Source organism: Macrosteles quadrilineatus, unplaced genomic scaffold (genome assembly GCF_028750875.1).
Source record: "Macrosteles quadrilineatus isolate MER2022 unplaced genomic scaffold, UCM_ALF_1.0 Scaffold_9__3_contigs__length_116548681, whole genome shotgun sequence".
NCBI lineage: Eukaryota > Metazoa > Arthropoda > Insecta > Hemiptera > Cicadellidae > Macrosteles > Macrosteles quadrilineatus.
In genome coordinates, this window is record NW_026542602.1 from 55,079,342 (window position 1) to 55,101,731 (window position 22,390).

A 22,390-nucleotide genomic window follows, 5' to 3' on the forward strand; every position below is an offset into this window, starting at 1 on the left:
TAAGCCACTACAAGCTAACAAAAATATTTACCGCAAGTCACATGTCTAAACATCAAACATGTCACATATCCGTAATCTTATTCATATTAGTTTGTATACAGGGTGTCCTGCAACCATATGAGCCAAGTTTGTCACGTTCAGCATGTCAAAAGAAACAAAAAATGTAATAACATGTGTCTTATCTCATTCAGTTTTCGGTCTATCTGGGTGTATTTGTGATTTTTACAAAAACATTCATAAGTCCTTAATTGCTTGAACTACAGTGTTGAAATTCTGTAAAATTTGTTATCCTATTGAGCACTATTTTTTTTGCAAAATATGAATAAAAACTCTTAAACAGTATTAAAAATGGCTGCTTTTTTAAATTTTGATGCCAAATTCCAAAAAAAAAATATTAATTTTACCAAATATTTGCAGAATACGTAAAATTTAGTAAGTTTTATGCAGATTACAACGATATCTTATAAGCCTAGTTTGGACAAAGAATAACTGAGAAATAAACTATTTTCTTGCCATTTAGTTTTTTTTTCCTTTTAAGTAATGTTAAATTGATGCAACTATTTTTTAACAGTGCTCAAACAGTTAAGGAGTTATGAATGTTTTTGTAAAAATCACAGGCAGACAGATAGAACGAAAACGGAATGAGAAAGGACACATGTTATATTACATTTTTGTTTCTTTTGACATGCTGAATAACGTGACAAGTTTGTTCATATGGTTGCAAGACACCCTGTAGGCTATATTACAGTATTTGGATGACAAAACATTCAGAACGCTAATTTTAAAGTTCATGTTTGTTGATTTTATAGTTTTAAACAAATACTTTATTTTATGTTTATTTGTCTTGTGGAGGAAAGCTATGGGATGGTTTCAGATATCTTTAGTTCTTGAACAAAATCAATTCACCAAACAAAACAGATTTGTATTGCACTTTTTAGTTGCTATATTCAAAACATGACTGATGTAAAAAGTCAAATTTAAATAAGCGTGTTTTAATTTGACTAAGATGAGCAAACAAAACTTAAGTCTAAGTTCTAGGTATTTTAGTAGGCAATAACTTTCTTATAAGTGCTATTCATTTGTAAAGCTATCCAGGCCAATGAAAAAGGCTAGGTTTAATCTGATTTATCGAAATCAGAATGTGTGGTGTAGGTTTATTTCTAACTCAATATTAATGTCTAAAATATCAAAACTCTCAAGGGCAAGTTCAATTCCCAAATTACTGGAAACTGGAGAGCTTTACTTAAAAATGTATAGATAGACTAATTCCATACCGTATACGCCCTCAGTTTCATTATTTGTATAGTTTTCAACCATACTATTGTAATGGAACTCAGCGAATATTGCTTGAGCTATGAGCATTGAGATTAAAAATTAGACTTGTTTACTTGATTCAGGCTCAAATCCAGTGAGAATATAATCTTACAAATAGTTCCTGGTATCTTAATTAAAACCCTTCATTCTCGAACAAACAACATTCAACATACACCCAACGAATGATAATTTGAATTAAAACCATTAAGAAATTTTGAATTTAAAATAAAACACCTAAACATAAATGGTTATTTAACAAGGAAATCTCAAAAGGTTGGTAGTTAAAAAAAAAATAATGAACATAAATGACATGAAAACATACACAACACCAAACACAGCCTGATTCCTAACACTAGTGAGTTTTGTCCGTCCCCTTACAATCGAGTTGAAAATGAGGAAATACACACCAAAGTTTTCCGCTCCCACCTCGTCCCGCAACATTCACAATTCACATAGAGTACCAACCGGAGTGTTAAAGAAGTGTTCCAGCATTTTCGACGTAAGGGGACCCCCTACAATGTATACCTTGAGATCTTCGCTCTCCGTGTTGCGCAACCTCTCCAGGTACTCGTCCAGGCCCAGTTTGGTAAACTCGTACTGGAGATGTACCCTGTAGTTCATGTCTTCCACGGAATGGACAATGATGTTGATGAACTGCATGCACGCCACCTGCTCGGCAAAACAACCATTAGTGAGTTTAAAGAACAATCTTAGGTGATGGTATAGAAAGTTGTATTCTAGTTGAAGAGCTGCAAGTTGTATCTAAAACATGAATATCCTTATTCAGTAACATATATTCAGCTTAATCAGCTTATTGGTAGGTAGGACTAACAATTTAGGTATTTAGTGGCTCAAGTCACTATTGCGACAGAATATGAAACCAAGGAAATGATGTCTTTGGTTTGCGTCCCAGTAACGCTAATTTAATTTTATAAGTAAAATTCATTTTTGTACTGCACCGGGTCACCCTTTGCTTTTGCTTGATATGTTCCATGGGCTTTGAGGTATGGACCTCAAAGCCCATGGAACATACCCGGTGCAGCGGGTAAATGCAAGGTGCATTTCCTCTGTAACGCACTTCTCTGTGACAACACTGAATAAATTGCAAAAAAAACTTCAAAGTGGGTACAATTTGAAACTTGTTCTTACCATGAACTCAATGTGAAACACTTCATAGTTGATGAAGTACTCCATGAGTGTCTGGAAGCGTCTCTTCTCATGGCAGACCTCCTTGAAGTTGTCAAAGGCGGACAAGATGATCTCGTGTCCTCCTTTGACTAGACAGATGGCCGCCAACAGCTCCAGAACCAGAGCTTTTGTCCTGAAAAAAAGCATAAGTTAGCCTTCCAGCAGTTGTGTTTTATGAATCTACCGATCTCTGTCAGTTAGAGTAAAACCGGACGCACGCAACATCCACTATGACAAGATGATTTGTGTTTGAGTTTAAAATGGAGAACCATGGTGTCTACTAAACCTAGTTTGAAAAATTCAAGGAGTTTTCCAGGAGAATTCAAGACAAATTCCTAAATTTTAAGAACTACTATCGGAACCCGTTCAACTAATCGCAACCCGCTAATAATAAATTATTATTACTATTAATGATTATTTTAATTTAAAACAAAACTTTTCCAAAGAAAAATATTTTATACAACAATATAAAACAGTATAACTAGTAGGTAAGGCGACACCAGCTATCATCTCCTGCGATCGTGGGAATGCTGGTGAGCATATCTTGCAGTTTCGTCAACACAGGCAACCGATCGTGGCAAAACAGGTTCGCATTTATGATTTCAGCGACACCGATAATCGTCTCCCGCGATCACGGCAATACCCGTGAGCATATCCTACGGTTTCGGCAACACCGATAATCGTCTCCCGCGATCGCGGCAATACCCGTGAGCATATCCTGCGGTTTGGGCAACACCAATAATTGTCTCCCGCGATCACGGCAATACCCGTGAGCATATCCTGCGGTTTCGGCGACACCGATAATCGTCTCCCGCGATCGCGGCAATACCCGTGACCATATCTCGCGGTTTCCGCGACACCGATAATCGTCTCCCGCGATCGCGGCAATACCCGTGAGCATATCCTGCGGTTTCGGCGACACCGATAATCGTCTCCCGCGATCGCGGCAATACCCGTGACCATATCTTGCGGTTTCGGCGACACCGATAATCGTCTCCCGCGATCGCGGCAATACCCGTGACCATATCTTGCGGTTTCGGCGACACCGAAAATCGTCTCCCGCGATCGCGGCAATACCCGTGAGAATATCTTGCGGTTTCGGCGACACCAATGATCGTCTCCCGCGATCGCGGCAATACCCGTGAGCATATCAGCTTTATTACCGAAGTCACAGGTGCTCTTGACAGATCACAGGCAGTAGCTGGTCTCTACTGTGATCTGTCAAAAGCATTTGACTGTGTAAACCATAGCCTGTTAATACAAAAACTAAACTTTTATGGTGTGTCAGGTATGGCTATAAAGTGGATAACCTCGTTTTTATCAACGCGGAAACAGTGTGTGGACCTACGGTTAATAAATCTGAAATCTGATTTCAAATTAGTCACAGAGGGTGTGCCACAAGGCTCAATACTGGGTCCACTACTGTTTTTGGTTTATATTAATGACCTACCTTTGATTTTAAAGTCAAAATCAGTAATGTTTGCTGATGACATTTCCATTATTTTCACTGATCATAGTAAAATTGTCATGCAGCAAACAGCTGAACAAGATTTCCTTCAGCTAGAAAAATGGTTTGAAGCAAATGGTTTGGCGTTAAATAAAGATAAATCTCTTCTGATGGAATTCCAAAAAAACTACCAGAAATCAGACTCATCAACAAAATTAGATTTGAACCTTTCTCTAAATTCAGTAAGCTCAGTTAAATTCTTAGGAATCACAGTGGATCAAAAATTGACTTGGCAAAATCATATTGGTGAAGTTGTAAAAAAATTAAATAAAGCACATTTTATGTTCATTATTTTATCTAAATCTGTTGACATATCCACTCTTATGATGGTTTATTACGGTTATGTCTATCACTTGTTTAATTATGGTGTGATCTTCTGGGGAAATTCAGATAGGAGGAAAAAAGTTTTTAAAATGCAGAAGAGAATTATCCGTATTATTTTTGGACTTAAAGGAAAAAAATCCTGTAAGAGTATTTTTAAAAATCACAAAATTCTTACTTTTCCCAGTATATACATATATAATTTAATTTTGTACATAAGACAACATTTATCAAATTTTCCAAGTAACTCTGATTTTCACAACTATAACACAAGACAAAAGAATAGCCTTACATACCCTAGACATAATACCTCCACCATTGAACATTCTCCATACTACTCTGGTATAAAATTGTATAATAGCCTGCCTAGCACCATAAAGGGTTTGACAGATTTTAAAAGATTTAAAACCAGTTTATTCAAATTGTTGTCAGATAAATGCTGCTACAAGATTGGGGACTTTTTCAATTAGCTATTAGTATGTCAAATCAATAGTTAGTTGTAATGGTTGAACAGTAAGTAGTTGTAGGGGAGAAAGTGTATATAGATTATAGCTCTTAATTAATTAGTGCTGTAAATTTGCCAAATGTATAGTTATGTTTATTCTTGACTTGACACAATTCATGTATAGAAATGTACTGTTTGAATAAAGGATTTTTTGATTTGATTTGATTTGATATCCAGCGGTTTCGGCAACACCGATAATCGTCTCCCACGATCGCGGCAATACCCGTGACCATATCTTGCGGTTTCGGCGACACCGAAAATCGTCTCCCACGATCGCCGCAATACCCGTGAGAATATCTTGCGGTTTCGGCGACACCGATGATCGTCTCCCGCGATCGCGGCAAAACCCGTGAGAATATCCAGCGGTTTCGGCAACACCGATAATCGTCTCCCACGATCGCGGCAAAACCCGTGAGAATATCTCGCGGTTTCGGCGACACCGATAATCGTCTCCCGCGATTTCGGCAACAAAAGCGGTAGTGTTTGGTTAGCCGACGATTCCGATGACCGGGCTGTGGATTCCCGGAGGTTCGGGTGGATTCCTGGAGTTTTCCAGGACATTTCAAGGTAAGATCAAATTCCCGGAGTTTTCCCGGTTTTCCCGAATTTCCCGGAGAGTAGACACCATGAGAACGAGTTGTGTTCTGTTCTTTTGGTTTGATCTGATTTCAAAGGAGGGTTTTCAACTGAGTAAGAGGAGGTTATCATGTGATTAGCAACATATACACAGAGAGCTGTCAGTAGCTATATAACGTTTGTCGTGAAACAAAAATATTCCAAATCTACATCAACAATAATACAAACTGTATCAGCAAACTGACACATACTTTCTACTATTAGTCTGTCAAAACCCCTTATAATAGGTAAGCAGTGGGAGTAACAATGATACATTATGGGTAAAATCATTAATTGCAATAACTTTTGAACACTACTTTTTACAGCATTGGAGGTTGTACCATTTTGTTTACAGTTAGGAGTTAGATGTGTTAAACTAGTGTCTAGTAGTTAAATTCTAAATAAATTTACTAAAATATCCGAGTAATTACCAAATTACCTCAAGCTCTTATGTATCAGACTAAGGGCGATGCTGTTTATTGCTTCCGTGTGCTGTATCACCATATTGAATCCGTACTGAAACAAAAAAAATAAACTAAGCACACGAGTTTGTGCAGAGTTACATACAAGAATAACAAACACACAACAACAATATTAACAACAAAGCTAAAATTAAATGAATGGAAAATTAAAATCACTTGTTATTGGGGCAAACTTAAGTTAAACTTTTAAAGACAAAATATGTATGCCAAAATGGTCTTTATTTAGAATACATATTCCTCTTAACCATTCAGATACGCCTGCTATCCCCCCAAAAAATCCTAAAAATCTATCTATGTTACACAGGCAATCAAGTCAAATCCAATCTATAAGCGCTTGTGTCGTTGTCTGCTCATAGTGGCAATCGACCCGTTTGGATGATATATTATGGGTGGCATGGTATCTCAGTTGGCTAAGGTGTTGCAGTGACGAGTGTTTTGTTGAGGTCTTTCTACATTCACGAATTCAAATTACCTAGATATGCAATCCATATTAAGCTTACTAATGTGTGGCTTAGCTGGCTGGAGTGGAGAGGACCACCTTGGATAAACGGTGTCCAGGTTGGGTGGAAGTTCACAACATTAGAGAGATCAATAAGGATTGCACACAACACCTGTGTTTTTTTCTTCTAATTTTTTCCATTAGTATAGATGTGGACACGATTTTTCCTTTTATGATTTTATTTAGATTTAAAATGGGACATAGTGTTGAAAAACATAGATTACAAAAGACATAAAGGACATAACTTAAAAAAAATGTATTAAGAGTAAAATTTACAAAAATATTGTGGTAGCAATACGTTATCATCTATGGGTTGAGTAAGATTCGGGTACCTTGTTGTTCATGATTGCCCGCAGACACATGATGCAGACGTGAATGTCATCTCGAGGGTCGCCCATCCGTAGTCTGGCTGCGTGACGCGAGCGTTTCCGCACGTCGGGGGAGTCGAGTGGCTCGAGCGGCGTCCGACAGTGGCTGCTGGGTAGAGTGGCTGACAGTAGAGAACACACTCCAGCACCGGCACTGCCTGTACAACACAATGTAATATTGGCAAGCAGCACCCACTATTCCGTTATCTAACATGTTTGCTTTGAATAAGGAATCTACAGGGTGAGCCAATGGCACCAATTTTCATTTTCTGACAGTTCTGTTACCGAAAGCGAATGGAAACCATAAGGTAAGCTTCTATGATCGAAATAGACTGTTGCGTCTTGAGCTTTGGGAGATGACCACGTTGTGTTGAACTGGTGAAAACACCAACCAATGTTTGGGTTAAATTTTAACCATCCACCTTTGATTTAGGCTAAAATCATCACCAACGACTGTTTTACTAGCCTTCTCAATTCAATTTAATAAATTTAAAAAATTCACTTGACCGCATTGTTTACTATTTGACGATTTCAAAATCTTCCAATGAACCTTCCTGCAACTATTGGTTAGCAAATCGTGTATTTCAATTTTCAGGTGAGTTTTAGGTTAACTACATTAATTGTGGTCAAAAGTGGTTATGGAATGCCCAAGTTTCCAGCGGTAGGCAGCAGATCAACGAATGAATTGGTCGTTCGTTACCATCAATAAGTTTGCATTCATAACATTACAATTTTCTTTTCCCTCAAACCTTGAATCCCATTGGTCCGTTACTTTACCACACTAGTGCTGTAAAGTAAGTTAAGAGTGCAGTAAAGTAAATCTTTACAATTCAAAAAATTTAATTGAAAAGGCTAGTTTAAACACGGATGTAGGTAATGGTGTACATTACTCAGCATTTAACTTGATAATTTTATCGTTTCTACAGAAGACTCCCTCCTATCCGGACTCCTCGGGACCAATGCCAGTCCGGATAAGGGGTTTTCCGGCTAAACCGACGTCCCCAAAAGCTCGTTAAAAACGGACTGTTTAGGCCTACTGTGATATTCGACTTAAATTTTGGAGAGCATTGTATTTAGACACGTGATCACTGGTCTCAAATCTTTCCCACGAGAACAGTCGTTTCACTACTGCCCACTTCCTGCCGATCTAGTCTGGTTAAACCAATGTGCTGATAAAAATTGTCCGATTAAAGAGATGTCATTTCCGCCGAGTGTAGTCCGGTTAAACCGATGTCCGGTTAAAAGGTGTACGGATAAGAGGGAGTCTACTGTAACTGTTATTTAGCAATCACAAAACAGTCAGCCGATATTTACCGTTGATAGAAGCGTTGATTCTCTCCTCGGATGGTGATCGGGACTCTTGCTCGTGCCGTAACATGATTAGTCGGAAGCTCAGGTAGTCCACAAGCGAATTCAGTCCTTGATTGTGTTCGTTGAGGAACTCTCGCACCCATCTACAACAGCAGAACATTACTGACCACTGACCAAGACTAAAACTGCTCGCCTTCAATCTGTAGGCTGTTGGTTTGATCCCAAATTAAGCCAAATCTGAGCCTTGATGCCATTTGCAATTTTTCATTCTTGTTATTGTTCTTGTCTACGCCAGTGTAATTTTCATAGAAGATGTTAGAGAGAGTGTTATTCAAATTATTTTTGGGAAAGCAGTCCAAACCAATGTTTTGGGAATGTGTCAGGAATTGAACCCTTTCCTTTTCACACCGAAGTCTGAGACGTTAACCACTAGGCTAGCACCACACTCAAATCATTGGGTCATTGGGTTATGAATTGAAAACATTATCTAATAAGAGTTCTAGATTATGGTAACAAGACCATATTTTGGACCACTTTCTAAAAAAATTCATAAATGCCAATTTTGGTACAAAACTGATTATTTTCACAAACAGTTTAACCCTTCAAAGCGTAAGTCTAAAACTTAATTCCAAAGTAGCTCTTTTTGGTGTAATTCTTTCAAACAAAATACTGATTCCCCTTAAAACTTATAGTTGTGTGGATTAAATAACAGCACAGTTAACAATTTGAAACAATTTTACTGTCCCTCAAAGCATGTTATTAAAACAACATTTTATCTTCTGAAGTCAAATGTCTAGATTAGAATGAGTACATTTAACCTAAAACTTAATGTAATAACTAATAAATAACCCGATAAAGGCCGATATACCATAAGGTTAGTTTTTGAGAGTCCGTACAGTTTCATAAAAATAATAATTTAAACACAAGCAGAACTTATTTGTAAGTTATTTCATTATCCTAGTCTAAGAGTTGATTTTTCCATCCACTTTTAAACTAAAAAGAAAATAATAGGTTTTTGGTTTGAAAACAATATTGTTACTAATGTTAAAATTAAGTATGTATAAAGAAAAACTAAAATCGTATTCACATCTTAATTTGAATAATATGAATGGGAAAATTAATAAAGACGTCTTTCATAATAACAGCAACTTGTTCTGTTACTAAGTTTATTGGTGTATAAAAACAAACTGCCATGTTTTCAAACTTTAAAGACCAATCTTATTTGCTATATCTTATCTCTATGGCCATTTTGCACACCAGTTAACATTTTATAACACATTCAGACTCATTCTGTCCTAACATAAATTTAGTTGCGACTTCATACTTCATATCTGCTTACTGACATTCTAATCTTATGCAAACATGAATATATTTTCTTGATTAGAAATAACTAAATTCATTGTGTAAAAATTTGTAAAAATTGCCATTTAAAAAATAAATAAATATTGAACCCAACTCAATACTGATGAATGAATCGTTCATAAATCAAATTTAAAACATCCAGTAAACTCTACAACATTCAATTTTAACGGTATAAAATGCCTTAATTTTAAGCCAAAAAGTCAATACATTCAAAAGCTAAAAAAACTTTACTAAATACTGACACATATATAAACTCAGAAAGAAACATGTTTGCTATAACGGAAGCTTTTTTTACAGTGTGTTTTAAAGCGATAAAAAAGGACTAAAAGTCACATTATTAGTACAAGCTCAATTTCTTGAACATACTTGACATTTTTTATTATCTTTGAAAGTTGAATAGATAAATCTTTGTCAATTTATTTAGCTGTAGATAATAAGAAATACCCCCGCCGCAGCAAACATGCCGACTAAGCGAATTTCCATTTGTCTGAATTGATTTTCAGTTAAATATATTAACATTAGGTTTAACGAGTACCTAGGTTTGCTGTTACAAGGAAACTAATAAAGTGTGTTTTTGAGTAAAATATTGATAGCTTAGTACAAAATAAATAAATTTGCCAAGTATTATCAAAATATATCCATAAACAAGCGAACTACAACATTTGACAATATTCTCCATAAAAATAATATGGGAATTTTAAATTTACAATTTTTTTAATTTTCTCCGTTACTAATAATCGAACAAAAATACTTTTATATACTAAATTATTTGTTTTTTTAAGCTCTTTAAAAAGGTCTAAAGAGAAATCGGGAAATTTTGTGTTTTGAGGGTCAAAAGTGAGAAAAACCTATTTTTAACCCATAAAACCCCCCGTAAAGCCCCGTTCCCATGGTCCGATCGTTCTGGTTCGCGAACTCATTCAAGTTTATCCCCCTTTACACCTTTAAACCAAATTTCATCAAAATCGGACAAAAATTACTCAAGTTATCGCGTTCACGGACGTATATATATATATATATATATAAGTCTATATATAAAAATTTGAACGAATGGTGTTTTTGGCCTCTGAGGACATCAAAATGAAAAAGTAAATCGGTCCCGGGTCTAGGTCTTACCGTGCCACCTACGGTAATAGCTACTTCCCTATAGGGAAATTCGCTAAAACATCACTACTTTTACAACGAACATCCTGAAAACATATCATTATTCACAATAACACTCATGATAATTTTTGACAATCAAAGTCAGAAGTCGGGTGTCTCGAGCGTATTTACTTAATCTTTAGTTATACAACAATCGGGCTAGCGATAATTACTTCCACTTATTCGTGGTAACCAGTAAATTCCACTATGGATGGAAGAATTGCCAACGAGGAGGGGAGTTGTTATGTCAGTTACGGCCCATTGAGCGAGTAAGCTGAACGTTGTAAATACCTGAATTATGAATTAAAGAATTAGCTCGTATTTCACCAGGTTTAAGTCATGATTGTACAAGTTTTAACGACTCCTCTTATACTCACTCTATGTGGTTAGTCCTCAGAGAAATTTCCAAATCTTTCAGGACTTGTGTAGATGTTGCGTCCCCAACTATCTTTCGTTTCTGCAACAGTAAAAACTGAGTTATTTGTAGTTTATAAAACAGCTTTCCAAATAAATTTTGTGACCAAATATTTCACCTTGGGGAATTTAAAAGAGAAATTTACTTAATTTATTTATTACTATCGACTATTATTAGATAAAAAGTACATTCATATGAAAAAAATCATCTACTGTGCCTGTAGTTAATGACATTTTACAACAAAATCTAACGTATGACCAAATTCTACCTCAAAACTTCAAATTTGGTTGTAACTCTTCCCTCTAAATGCTTTAAAAAGATCATTACAGTTTATGTCAACTTGTTTAAGTCTGTTCACAAAATTAAGGCCCTTTAAGGGGAAGGTTTGCTGGGTTCCCCAACTACTTTTTAAGCTTATTTATATATCAGCTTATAAGCTGTTGTCTGCTTTTTCAAAGTTAGAGTGAGGTGGAGGGGGTGGAATCGCTTCCCCTCAAAAGGCCTAAATTTTGTCAACGGAGTATAAAGGTTTAATCAAATTTTATTCATGTAAATACATACTTAAAACAATGAATTAACCTTACAAAGTATATATCTTGGGCACGTTTTTCACGTTAACAATTAGTAGTTCAATTAACTTCATCGTGTTTTTTAGAAAACATACATCTTTTAAAGTACAAATTATTCCACACATCAATATCAGAGTTTCATTTACGTCAATGGCTTTGATGGACAGAAGACACTCTGTTGTAAAGACTGTCAAAATATTTATAAACAGGTCATGAACAGACCCTGAAGCGTTAGGTTACATGAACATTCAGATCTCACATTGACTTGGCTGAATCAGTCAATTAAACGGCTAATTGGCACAATTAGCCGGAACAGTAGAAACGGTTGTGCATCCTACTGTTCCATCACCGTTTCACTATTTCTAAATGGTGTGAGAAGTCATTTACAGTTGCTACTAACCAGATGTGGACCATTAATCTGCTTTTTCTTAACTCCAACAAGAGTAGAGATAAGTAAATATTTTAAAACACATGACAAATGTCAGTCACGTAAAATAGGATAGTAAATATGAATTAAAAATAAAATATGAGATTTTAATGAGTAAGAAATTACTAGTGGAATAAAAATATGCTATTTCTGGACTAGGATTTTAAATCAGTTTGTGTCAGACATCTGTATAAAATCTGAAGGATAAATCCTTTTAAATGTGTTCAATTCATTGTAAAAAATTGGAAAGAGCTAATCAGCTCAAAGGTATTGAAGTTGGCAAAAAAATATTATTATTTTGTATTCTTTGTTCTAGTACAATTTACTGTTTTTTTTTTTTTTTATACAATTCAACCTATATGGTTATAAATTATGCCTGTCTACTACGATATATTTTAACTTTAATAATTTTTAAAATTCATTGTTGTAGCCCCGGAACTGTAATATATAAAATATCTGGTTTTACATTACCTTTATCAGTTCCAAAATTTTGGAACTGATAAAGGTAATGTAAAACCAGATATTTTAATAATTTTAATATATTAGCCTCCAAGAATATTTGTACTTAGTTACAAAAAAGGCTTAAATTTGTTTTTCAAATTAATAATTTTTACCAAAAATTGCTTATTTAAAGATGTTAACCAATCTTTATAAGGTATCAATGTTTTATAGGCATAGTTACCATAATTTACAGGGACTTGCGCTTATTTTGAAAAAATAAAACAAATTTCAAGAAGTTTTAAACTTGCTTTGCACAATTTTAAAACTTCCTAATTCTACAAAATAATTAACTCTTTTTTCTCACACTAAGCCTTTCTTTACCCGCTGGAACGATTCAATCAACGAGCGAGTCTCGCCTTCCTCCTTACAGGGGTCAAGAGAGGGAGGAACAATGAACATGTATCTGCCAAGAGCAGGGATCATCCCCTAGACACTAGGGTGGTTCCCCTATTTTCCCCTGGTTCCCCCTTGGCACATAATGTCCCCCAGCATTGATTCCTCTTTTATGGGCATTACTCTTCAATCACAATGCTTGCACTTGTGCTTTAAGACGCAATGTCAAGATGAGGAGGATTTTCAGTGTATAAGTGTCTTAGTTCAGTGTTTTATTTTGTAGTACCAGTATAATTTTTTTTTTTTTTTTTTTTTTTTTTTTGCTGTCCAAGGGCGCTATAGTCCTCGCCAGGCGTGTATCTAGTGCGGCCTTTGGCTGCCTCAACTTAGGGTGGCGAGAGTCAGGAGCCTATGATTTTTTTTAACATTACTTCAGGTTAGACCTAGGGGTTGAGGGCATTATCACTTCAATAAAATCTATTGGGCATTTGGTGGGATTTGAACCCGAAACCTCAGGAACCAAAGTTCTCACGCTCTAACCACTAGACCAGCTCGCTCCCACCAGTACCAGTATAATGTATAAATTAAAAATATAGATTGCAAATCAAATTTAAGCTCATTACTTGGAAAGGTATAGGCCTACTGAAACTGTATTTTTACAGACTACAAAAAAAAGTCTAGTTTAGTGGAAAAATTGAGGAACATTTCTCACTAAGCATGCTTTGGTCACACCATTTGTTAGCAGCTTCATCACAGTTTTGTGATTTAAATTTCAGTATGGTGTAAATGGGAGTCTTATCCTTATGTAAATACAGACATGTTTACAATTAGCCTATCTATTTTTAGGTTATCACCTAAAATTGAAAAATAAATATATTGTTGACCTATCTTAATTTTTTTCTACCAGTCACAAAGTATCCGGGAAATAAATATTGATATTTTTGGTACAGATAAAGATTCATTCAAACTAATCTTCTGTTCTAACTCCAACCTTTACTTAAAACTGTTGTAGCTTTAACACTGCTGATGTGTATTTCTTTTAATATTTCTTTAAAGACTAAATATGTCATGTTATGTATTTACAATAATACAAGCCTAAAAAAACTTTTAAAAATTGTATAAGGTCTATTAGACTAACCCCTGTTGAAACAAACAGAGTGCCAATTCACAATAAAAGACTTGTCTGGTAATATTAATATTAGTTGTACAGTGCAACTTACCAAATATACATAATCTAAATTTACTATGGTCTCAAGACCTATATAAAGTAAATAAGATAAATATAAATAAAAATGATCCACGTATCTTATTTAAATCAGTCCTGCTTCACCTGGGTTTTAGAGTCGAGCCATTCCACCTGATAATGGAGAGACCGTAAAGGATAATCATTCATAATTAATTTCATCAGATATTGCGTCTGACTGTCAAGAGTGTTCGAGACTATTGATAGTCGACTACATAGACGACACCAGTGCTCGATTTGTGAGGGATCGTGGCGGAACAGAGTTCCGGTACCTCTTCAGAAAGATAAAAATATTGGCATAAATAGGTACTGATCACATTAAATAGGTTACTGTTCCGGCACCTCATTTTTTACAAATCGGACACTGGACAGGACATTACTTATCGACTCACCCTAGAGCTCCGAGATGCCGTGGGGTCCAAGTATGTCCGCAGTTTGTTGAGATAGTGGGCCGGTGGGTCCTTGGCTTGTACTCTCTCCTGCAACAACAGAAGAGAGGTTAGACAAATTACACCTCACCAAAATAGTCTAAATATCAAGATGGTCAGCTGTGGCGGTTTCAAGGGTGTAGGCTACAGGGGCGAAAGCCAACCTTGGACCCTGGAAAAATACATTTTATCCTAGAAATGTAACTGAGGATTTTTGTCACAGTTCATGATGTTAAACTGGCTTTGGAAAATCACAAAACTGAGTTTAGAATACCAAATCTTACGCAGAAGGACCCGAGACCCCCTGCATTACAGAACTACCACTGATTGGTACCCTGAGAATTTCAGAAATAACTTACTAATACCCCCGCCGCAGCAAACCTGCAGACTAAGTGAATTTCAACTTGTCTGATTACATTTTTACTAAAATATTTCCATAAATAAGACATATTTATTCCCAATTTAAATAACATTAGATTTAACAAGTGCTTAGGTTTGCTGCTACGGGGAAGGTAAAAAGTGTTTTTTGACCATAATAGTATAGGATGAAATAAATAAATTTGCCAAATTTTATCAACATATATCCATAAACAAGTAAACTACAACAGTTTTCATTTTCTCCATAAAAATAACATGGGAATTTTAAATTACACTTTTTATTTATTTTCTCCGTGACCGTTAGGCCATACAACAGCGCTTCAATATACTAAATTATTTCTTTTTTTAAGCTCTACAAAATGGTTGAGAAAGAAATTGCAAATTTTTTTATTTTTAGGGTAAAAAATGGGAAAAACCCATTTTTACCCCATAAACCCCTGTTCCCATGGTCCGATTATGCTGGTTCGCGAACTCGGTTGAATAAACGTAGGTTTACAGGTTTGTAACAAATTTCATCAAAAAAGGATCATTTTTGTTCAAGTTATCGCGCTAACGGACACATATATAAATAAATATACATTTATATTAAAAATCAAAAACATATTTAACAAGGTACCCTTTTAGTAATTATTTTATTTTTATTAATTTGTAAAAAAAAAAAAATTACGAAAAGGGTACTTTGTTAAATATGTTTTTGATTTTTTATTATATTAGTAGCCCTAAACATGCAAGAAAATAATATATATATATATATATATGATTTTGAACGGATGGTGTTTTTGGTCTCTGGGGACCTCAAAACGAAAAATGAAATCAGTCCCGGGTCTAGGTCTTACTGAGACCTACGGTAATAGCTTATTCCCTAAATGGGAAATTCGCTAAAAGGACCTTAAAAGAATTAGTATATTTTCAAAACCACAGCACTACATAATAACAGAATTATTGACTAGAACAACAGCATTTTCTAATCTCGTTCCTGGTAGCGATAGAGTTGGAGAAAGTGCATACCGATATTGAAATATTAGTTGTTGGCGTGGTAATGCAATTGTGTTCTGTATTGTACTTTCACTGTCCTCATCCGACAACCAGGAAACACACTCAACCTGGGGCAGTGACAGAAATAAGCGGCTGTTGTTAAATACCCGTAAATAGCGAGCTAACCGATTAACAAATTAATGTGTACTTATATTTCATTGACTACCTTTGTCCTAAAAACTAGTGGTCAAAGAGTATCAACAAAACTCTGGTCTTATTTGGTGGAAATCTTAAATTTACTACTGATTGAACAGTGAACACCCTAAACTATCAAATATTTTATGACTACATATGCTTAATTTCTGATTTAACCACACAAGTTTATTTATGTTGGCGGCTATGAGAAAAAACAAACGCTATTAATCATAAACTGTTTAAAACCCCCAAGTCACAAATTTGTGCTATGAATCAAACCAGTTGAAAAAAAGAGGAGCTCCTCTTTTTTCAATTGAGTCCTTGAAACAAACAATAATAATTGTAAGACACTTGAAACCCCTACTAACTATCACTTTAATGTTTCCCTAGTCCAACAACGTCAATCTATATATAGGGTGTCCCACGAAGGGGTTTAAACGTTTGATTTTATATTACACGCCCATTCATGCACCGAACTTTTTGAAACTTTACACAGTTTACAAGGTAGGTTTTAAAAATATTCTGGAAAAATTTCAACTCCCTAACCTTCGTAGAAACAAAATGGCGGCATATTGAAAAAGTTACTTTAAAACATTAAAAAAGGTATTTTTGGTTTTATAAACTATTTGGTACTTCAGTATTAAACGGAGGCCACATTTTGTCAGCGCGCTGCGGCGGTTATGTTAGGTTGGGTTATCATAATAGAAAGTATCGTTCGATTCATAACGAAGCGAGGAAAGTCCTACACACATAATATTTACGATAACCCAACCTAACATAACCGCCGCAGCGCGCTGACAAAATGTGGCCTCCGTTTAATACTGAAGTACCAAATATTTTTATTGTTACTTTCCAAAGCATAAGACTTTAAAACAAGAAAAAATTAGAACATAGCCAAATGGAAAACTAAAAATTAATCAAATAACTAATAAATAATAATAATAAATAAATAACTAATAATAAATCATGAAAGTAGTTTTTATAGAAAGCACTTTGGTAAATTTGTCAATAAGCCGCCATTTTGTTTCTACTAAGGTTAGGGAGTTGAAATTTTTCCAGAATATTTTTAGAACCTACTTTGTAAACTGTGTAAAGTTTCAAAAGGTTCGGTGCATGAATGGGCACGTAATATAAAATCAAACGTTTAAACCCCTTCGTGGGACACCCTATATATAAAAGGCAAAGCCCTCACTGACTGACTGACTGACTGACTCACTCACTCACTCATCACTAATTCTCCCACTTCCCACTTACCTAGAGGCTGAAATTTGGTACACTGATCCTTTAGGCATTACATAGGAAAACTAAGTGGTTTTTATTCTGATCGGACTCTCGGGCTCCGCCCCAGTGGCTCTGGAGTTTCCCATGTTAACCTAATGAGTACTCATATTTAAATGGAATTAATGAATCTTAACAGCTGTTTCAATTAAACACGTTGGTTCTGTTCTATGATGTTAAATAGCATTAAAGTTACAAGGATTACCAACAGAGTGCAGCACTATTATTTTTTTTAATATTTTACAACAGCTAATTTTAAACCAAAAGTGAGTGAGCGTAGCGAACGAACTTCAATCTGGAGGCGAGTTAGCGTAGCAAACGAGCTAACCTGAAGGCAAGTGAGCGCAGCGAACGAGCTCCAACCAAGACGTGATTGAGCCATGCGAACAAGCTCACATATGAAGTTAAACGGGGCAAAGCCCGCGGGTACAGCTAGTTTATACTACAGTACTAGAGATAGTTTGATCAACATGAAGTATCAGAGGCATATCACATTAATAAAAGCTTTTTAAACATTCTTAATTTTAACTCCAATATATGAATACATGAATTAAAGCCAAAATCAATCTGCTTTACTAAGTCAAGGGCGTGACAGTCACACACACTAATTACAGTGCAAAAGTTGAGAACTGTTCACAGATGAGATAACAGAGGTGTGTTGTTCTCTGGTAATTAGCCTGGTATATGCGGCCAGTGTCTAGTGTCTGGCTACTTCTGCCCACTCGCCAGACAATTCCGCAGACAATGTCTGGTGTTTGTTGAAATCTCCGACCCCCAGTCTCTCTGGCCTAGTCAATCACACCCAATTAAAATACAGGCTTTGAGTATGTTTTGTAAAACACAGGCGTGATTTCACAAATACCTTCCAAAACCAAGACAATTTCATTAATTAGTTACATAAAATTTGGCAAACTATAAAAAGACCAATATGTGTGTTCGTAAAAACAATAACTTGAGTAATTTTGGTCCAACCTTTATGGATTTTGGCATGACCAAGAATAGAGGCATAAACTTGAATACCGTAAGTTCGCAAACGAGCAAGATCCGATCGTGGAAACAGGTTGTTATGGGGAATGACCCATTTTCAATACAACCATTCTTGTAGAGCTTAAAAACAAACAATTTTGTACATTGAATCTTCGATGCTCAATTAATTGTTACGGAGCAAATTCCCCAAAAAAACTGGACATTTAAAAGTCTTTTGTTATTCTTATGAGAAAAAGTAAACTATTGTAGTTTTCTTGTTGGTGGTTACATTTTTATCAAATTTGATACAATGATTTACTACAATTTATTGTATATTATTAAAATTGTACTAAAAAAAAACACTTTTAACTTCCCTGAATTGGTGAACCTGAGCAATTCGTTAAACCTAATATCATTCAATAGAGACTAAATCTGTCATGTTTAATCAAATATTTCAGTACAAATCCAATCAGTCAATCAGTCGAATTAAAATTTGCTAAGTCTGCAAATTTTGCTGCGGCAGGAATATTTACAATTAATTTGCATCCAAATATTCCAATATTTCATTGTATTTAGGACAAACTTCAACAAAGTTTTCACAATTAGTCAAACTGGTGATATTCGGCCACTCAACATTGACGAGTTGGAGGACTCGCAACATTCTAGGTCTCCACTTGTCTATACCACTTGTGTCAAGTGTCTGAGTCACATTCTCATATCAAATCTGACACTAACACTGCACAACTGACTCACAGTGGTTAAAACTGTATCGTGACAAATACCAATAACAGTCAACAGCCTTACTGGGAAATTATCAGTGGTAGATTTTCCAATGCCGGAACGTTTTCTACAATCTCGGGAAAAACACAGGTTGCCTATTATATATAGGATAGTTTTAAGAAGCAGACGCATTCTGGTCCACTACACCACTGGAAATACAGTTTCACAACGTTTATCTAAGCAAGATCATATTTTGATGGACCAGTAAACTGTAAATCATCATTAATTATAATTTTCATAGTTGGTATCCCAGAGGTTATGATAAAGAGTGTTCACCTCCTAATTAAATACTCTCGCCGAAGCATAAATACAGACTAAGCCAATTTCCTTTCTTATAGGATTTTCACACAAATATTTCATTTAAAAAGTCAGATTTGTTCCCGATTTAAATGACATTTAGTTTACCAAGTCAATGGGATATTGGGTTTGCTGCCACAGGGAAGGTGCTAAAATTTATCCATAATAAGAATCTCCATAAGAATAACATGGAGAATTAAAATTTATGGATTTTGGAATTCTTTGGTAAACATAACAGTACAAGAATGCTTCAATGAAAAAATCAGTAGATTTTTAAGCTATACAAAATGGTTTAGAAAGAAATGTTAAAATGTTATGTTTTGAGAGTCAAAATAGAAAAAACACACACAAATGAACTTGAATGGATGCTGTTTTTGACAACATAAAAAACAAAAGAACTGTAGTAGGCATTAAAAAATGGAGTGATTATGGAATATAGTTCATGTTTGTAAAATACTAAATAAATGTTTGTTTAAAAATTATAGTTAGCAATAATAGTCAAATAGACCTAGGTTGATAAAAAATACAAATAATTGGGTTTTGATCATCTTCTTTTGAAATTCCGATGTTTAAACTTCTTCATTAAAACTAACAATATTGAGTCAAAAAAGTGTTTTCTTTTATTCTTTTTTATTCAAGACCTAAACAATAATATTCCAACTGCTGAAACCTGCCCAAAATAAGCATTTACTAATAACAGAACCATGCAGAACTATTTTAACTTATTCCTAAGTTACCCAAAGCTACAAAGATAATCTCACATTCTACACTAGTCCTTCAGTCATATTTGGGTTACACACCTAGGTGTCCCCATCTCAATTGATAATTGATCCATTCTAATCGAGTACACTTGAACCACAATAGTCATGAAATGAGGGCATTGAATAACAATAAACATTGTGAAGTGCACCAAAGTACAAGAGGAAGACAGATAGCCTATGAGTCATTGGAGTTATCACCTATCAGCTGATTTGATAGCTCAACTCTGACACTAGACTGTATAACACTTCATCTGAACAGTCAGAGTCAAGTACCATAGTGCCAATCATGAAAGCATAGTGTAATCGTTGGCTTAAAACCGAATGGAATTTAGCTGATGAATTTAAATTACTAAAGGTAATGGAGGGGCTCTCAAAAACAAAACAAAAAATGCATTGTAATATATAAAGGTTTATATTTTTAGCTTGTTTCTTCTCTGGGAAGCACCGTAGGTGGCACGGCAAGACCGAGACCCGGGACCGATTTAACTGTTCATTTTAATGTCCCTAGAGACTAAAAACATTATCCGTTCCAAAATTTAGCATGAATGTGTAGAGCAGAATAAACTTGAATGAGACAAACCATCAAGATCGAATAATTAATACAAGGTATTATAAAGTTTTGAAATTTTAAAAAAAAATTATTTTTTTCAAATGATTGCCTTTAAAACATGAGAGTGCCGAATTTTCATTGCAGTAAGTGTTAAGAAAAAACATTCTTGTGTACCAAAGCATTTTTGTACAATTATAGATTACGCAGAAAATTTAAAAAAAAACTGTACTATGCATTAAAAATTTGGAGAAAATTTAACTGTTTTACTTCTCTTTTTTATTGAAAGGCCTATATTTGGATCAAATTTGACAAATTTAGTTATTTTATCCTATTCAGTACTTAACATTCGATTTAAAACCATTTCCCTTCGCCATAGCAGCAAACCTAAGTACTCGTATAACGCAACGTAATTGTATAACGTTATTATGCTGCGGCAAGGTATTTAAGCTCCTGAAAGCTGTGATGAAAACTATAAATTTTCACGTTTTAAAGGGAATATATTGAAAGGCTCTTATTATACTCCCTATTTGGGGAATCCAGGGAATAAATATGATTAGTTTCAGGAAATATTTCAGTAAAAATCCATTCTGGAAAGTGGAAATTCACAAGTCTGCAGGTTTGCTTGTATGAAACTTCCTTATCAGCCGGTAGATAAACTGACTGGTATCAGACGCGTGTGACAGACGTGTCTTATCACTTATCACATCAGCTGGTCGTAACATACGTGCTAAGGGGCGTAAACAGAAAAACATTCCACCCTCCATACAACGAAATCGCGAGCTTTGTGCTTTAGACAAAGAATTGCTGCATAACAATGCAATCGAGGACTACACACACCTCAATGTTGTTAAAATACCACGAAAATTTTAAACACGTCCATCATTTCATGCTGGAAGGACAACAAAATTAAAAAGTATGGAATTATGACAGTTTATTCCAGGCTGGAAGCACAATACAATAAAAAAAGTATAAACGAAATGATTACGGATTATTCCATTCCATCTTGGATGGACAACACAAACAAAAACTAGATATGAAATGATTATGGATGTTGGAATTTAAATCCAAACTGTGAACCCCCGCGTTGCACCGCAGGAATTTCCGGAAGGATCGCGATGTCGGAAGGACCTTGGCCTACAACATTCTTAATCGACCTTGAGGTTAGTCGATAGTGCGACCTTGCATGATACGTCGCTACTGTATACGGCAATGGCGGGTCTGCGGTGACATACTGCACTACTGCAATACTGCAGTGGCGGGCTGGCGGTGCACTTGATAGTGTATACTGATGTTATCTATGCACTTGCATGGACACTAACGCATTGGTTAGTGATGTCTCATATACATGTATTTCAAATACATTGGGAACGGACTATATATCACAGTAATAGTACGTAAATATATTCCAAATATATTCCAAGACAATCCTAGTTCTAATTGACTTAAATCAGCTGACTTCTAAATACACATTGCGTGCTAATCAACAGCTGTTTCTATAACAAGCCATCTATACTCAATGCAAAAGGGGCGCACCGGAACTGTTGCTCCCGCATCGTGACACTTCCGGTCTTTTGTACCACCAAATTGTTCTATTACCCCCCCCCCCCCCCCCGACACTTCGGTAAGCCCCTCGGCCGTCGACACGGCGCACCCATCACTGGCGCCCATACATAACACGT

The 22,390-nt window shown here is 35.4% G+C and overlaps 1 protein-coding gene across 3 annotated transcripts in view; it reads right to left on the reverse strand.

Annotated features, from left to right (window-relative positions):
* LOC129002512 (formin-like protein) overlaps positions 1-22,390 on the reverse strand; it is an 82,099-nt gene that overhangs the window by 13,885 nt on the left and 45,824 nt on the right. For 2 of the 3 annotated variants that reach the window (XM_054430374.1, XM_054430373.1), the window contains exons 3-9: positions 14,496-14,582; positions 10,993-11,072; positions 8,114-8,253; positions 6,764-6,957; positions 5,890-5,966; positions 2,464-2,635; positions 1,780-1,983 (exon numbers count right to left, since the gene is read on the reverse strand). In XM_054430374.1, the coding sequence (XP_054286349.1) occupies positions 1,780-1,983; positions 2,464-2,635; positions 5,890-5,966; positions 6,764-6,957; positions 8,114-8,253; positions 10,993-11,072; positions 14,496-14,582 (954 nt within the window). The remainder of the gene's footprint in view (positions 1-1,779; positions 1,984-2,463; positions 2,636-5,889; positions 5,967-6,763; positions 6,958-8,113; positions 8,254-10,992; positions 11,073-14,495; positions 14,583-22,390) is intronic. The other variant, XM_054430375.1, reaches the window with a different exon arrangement.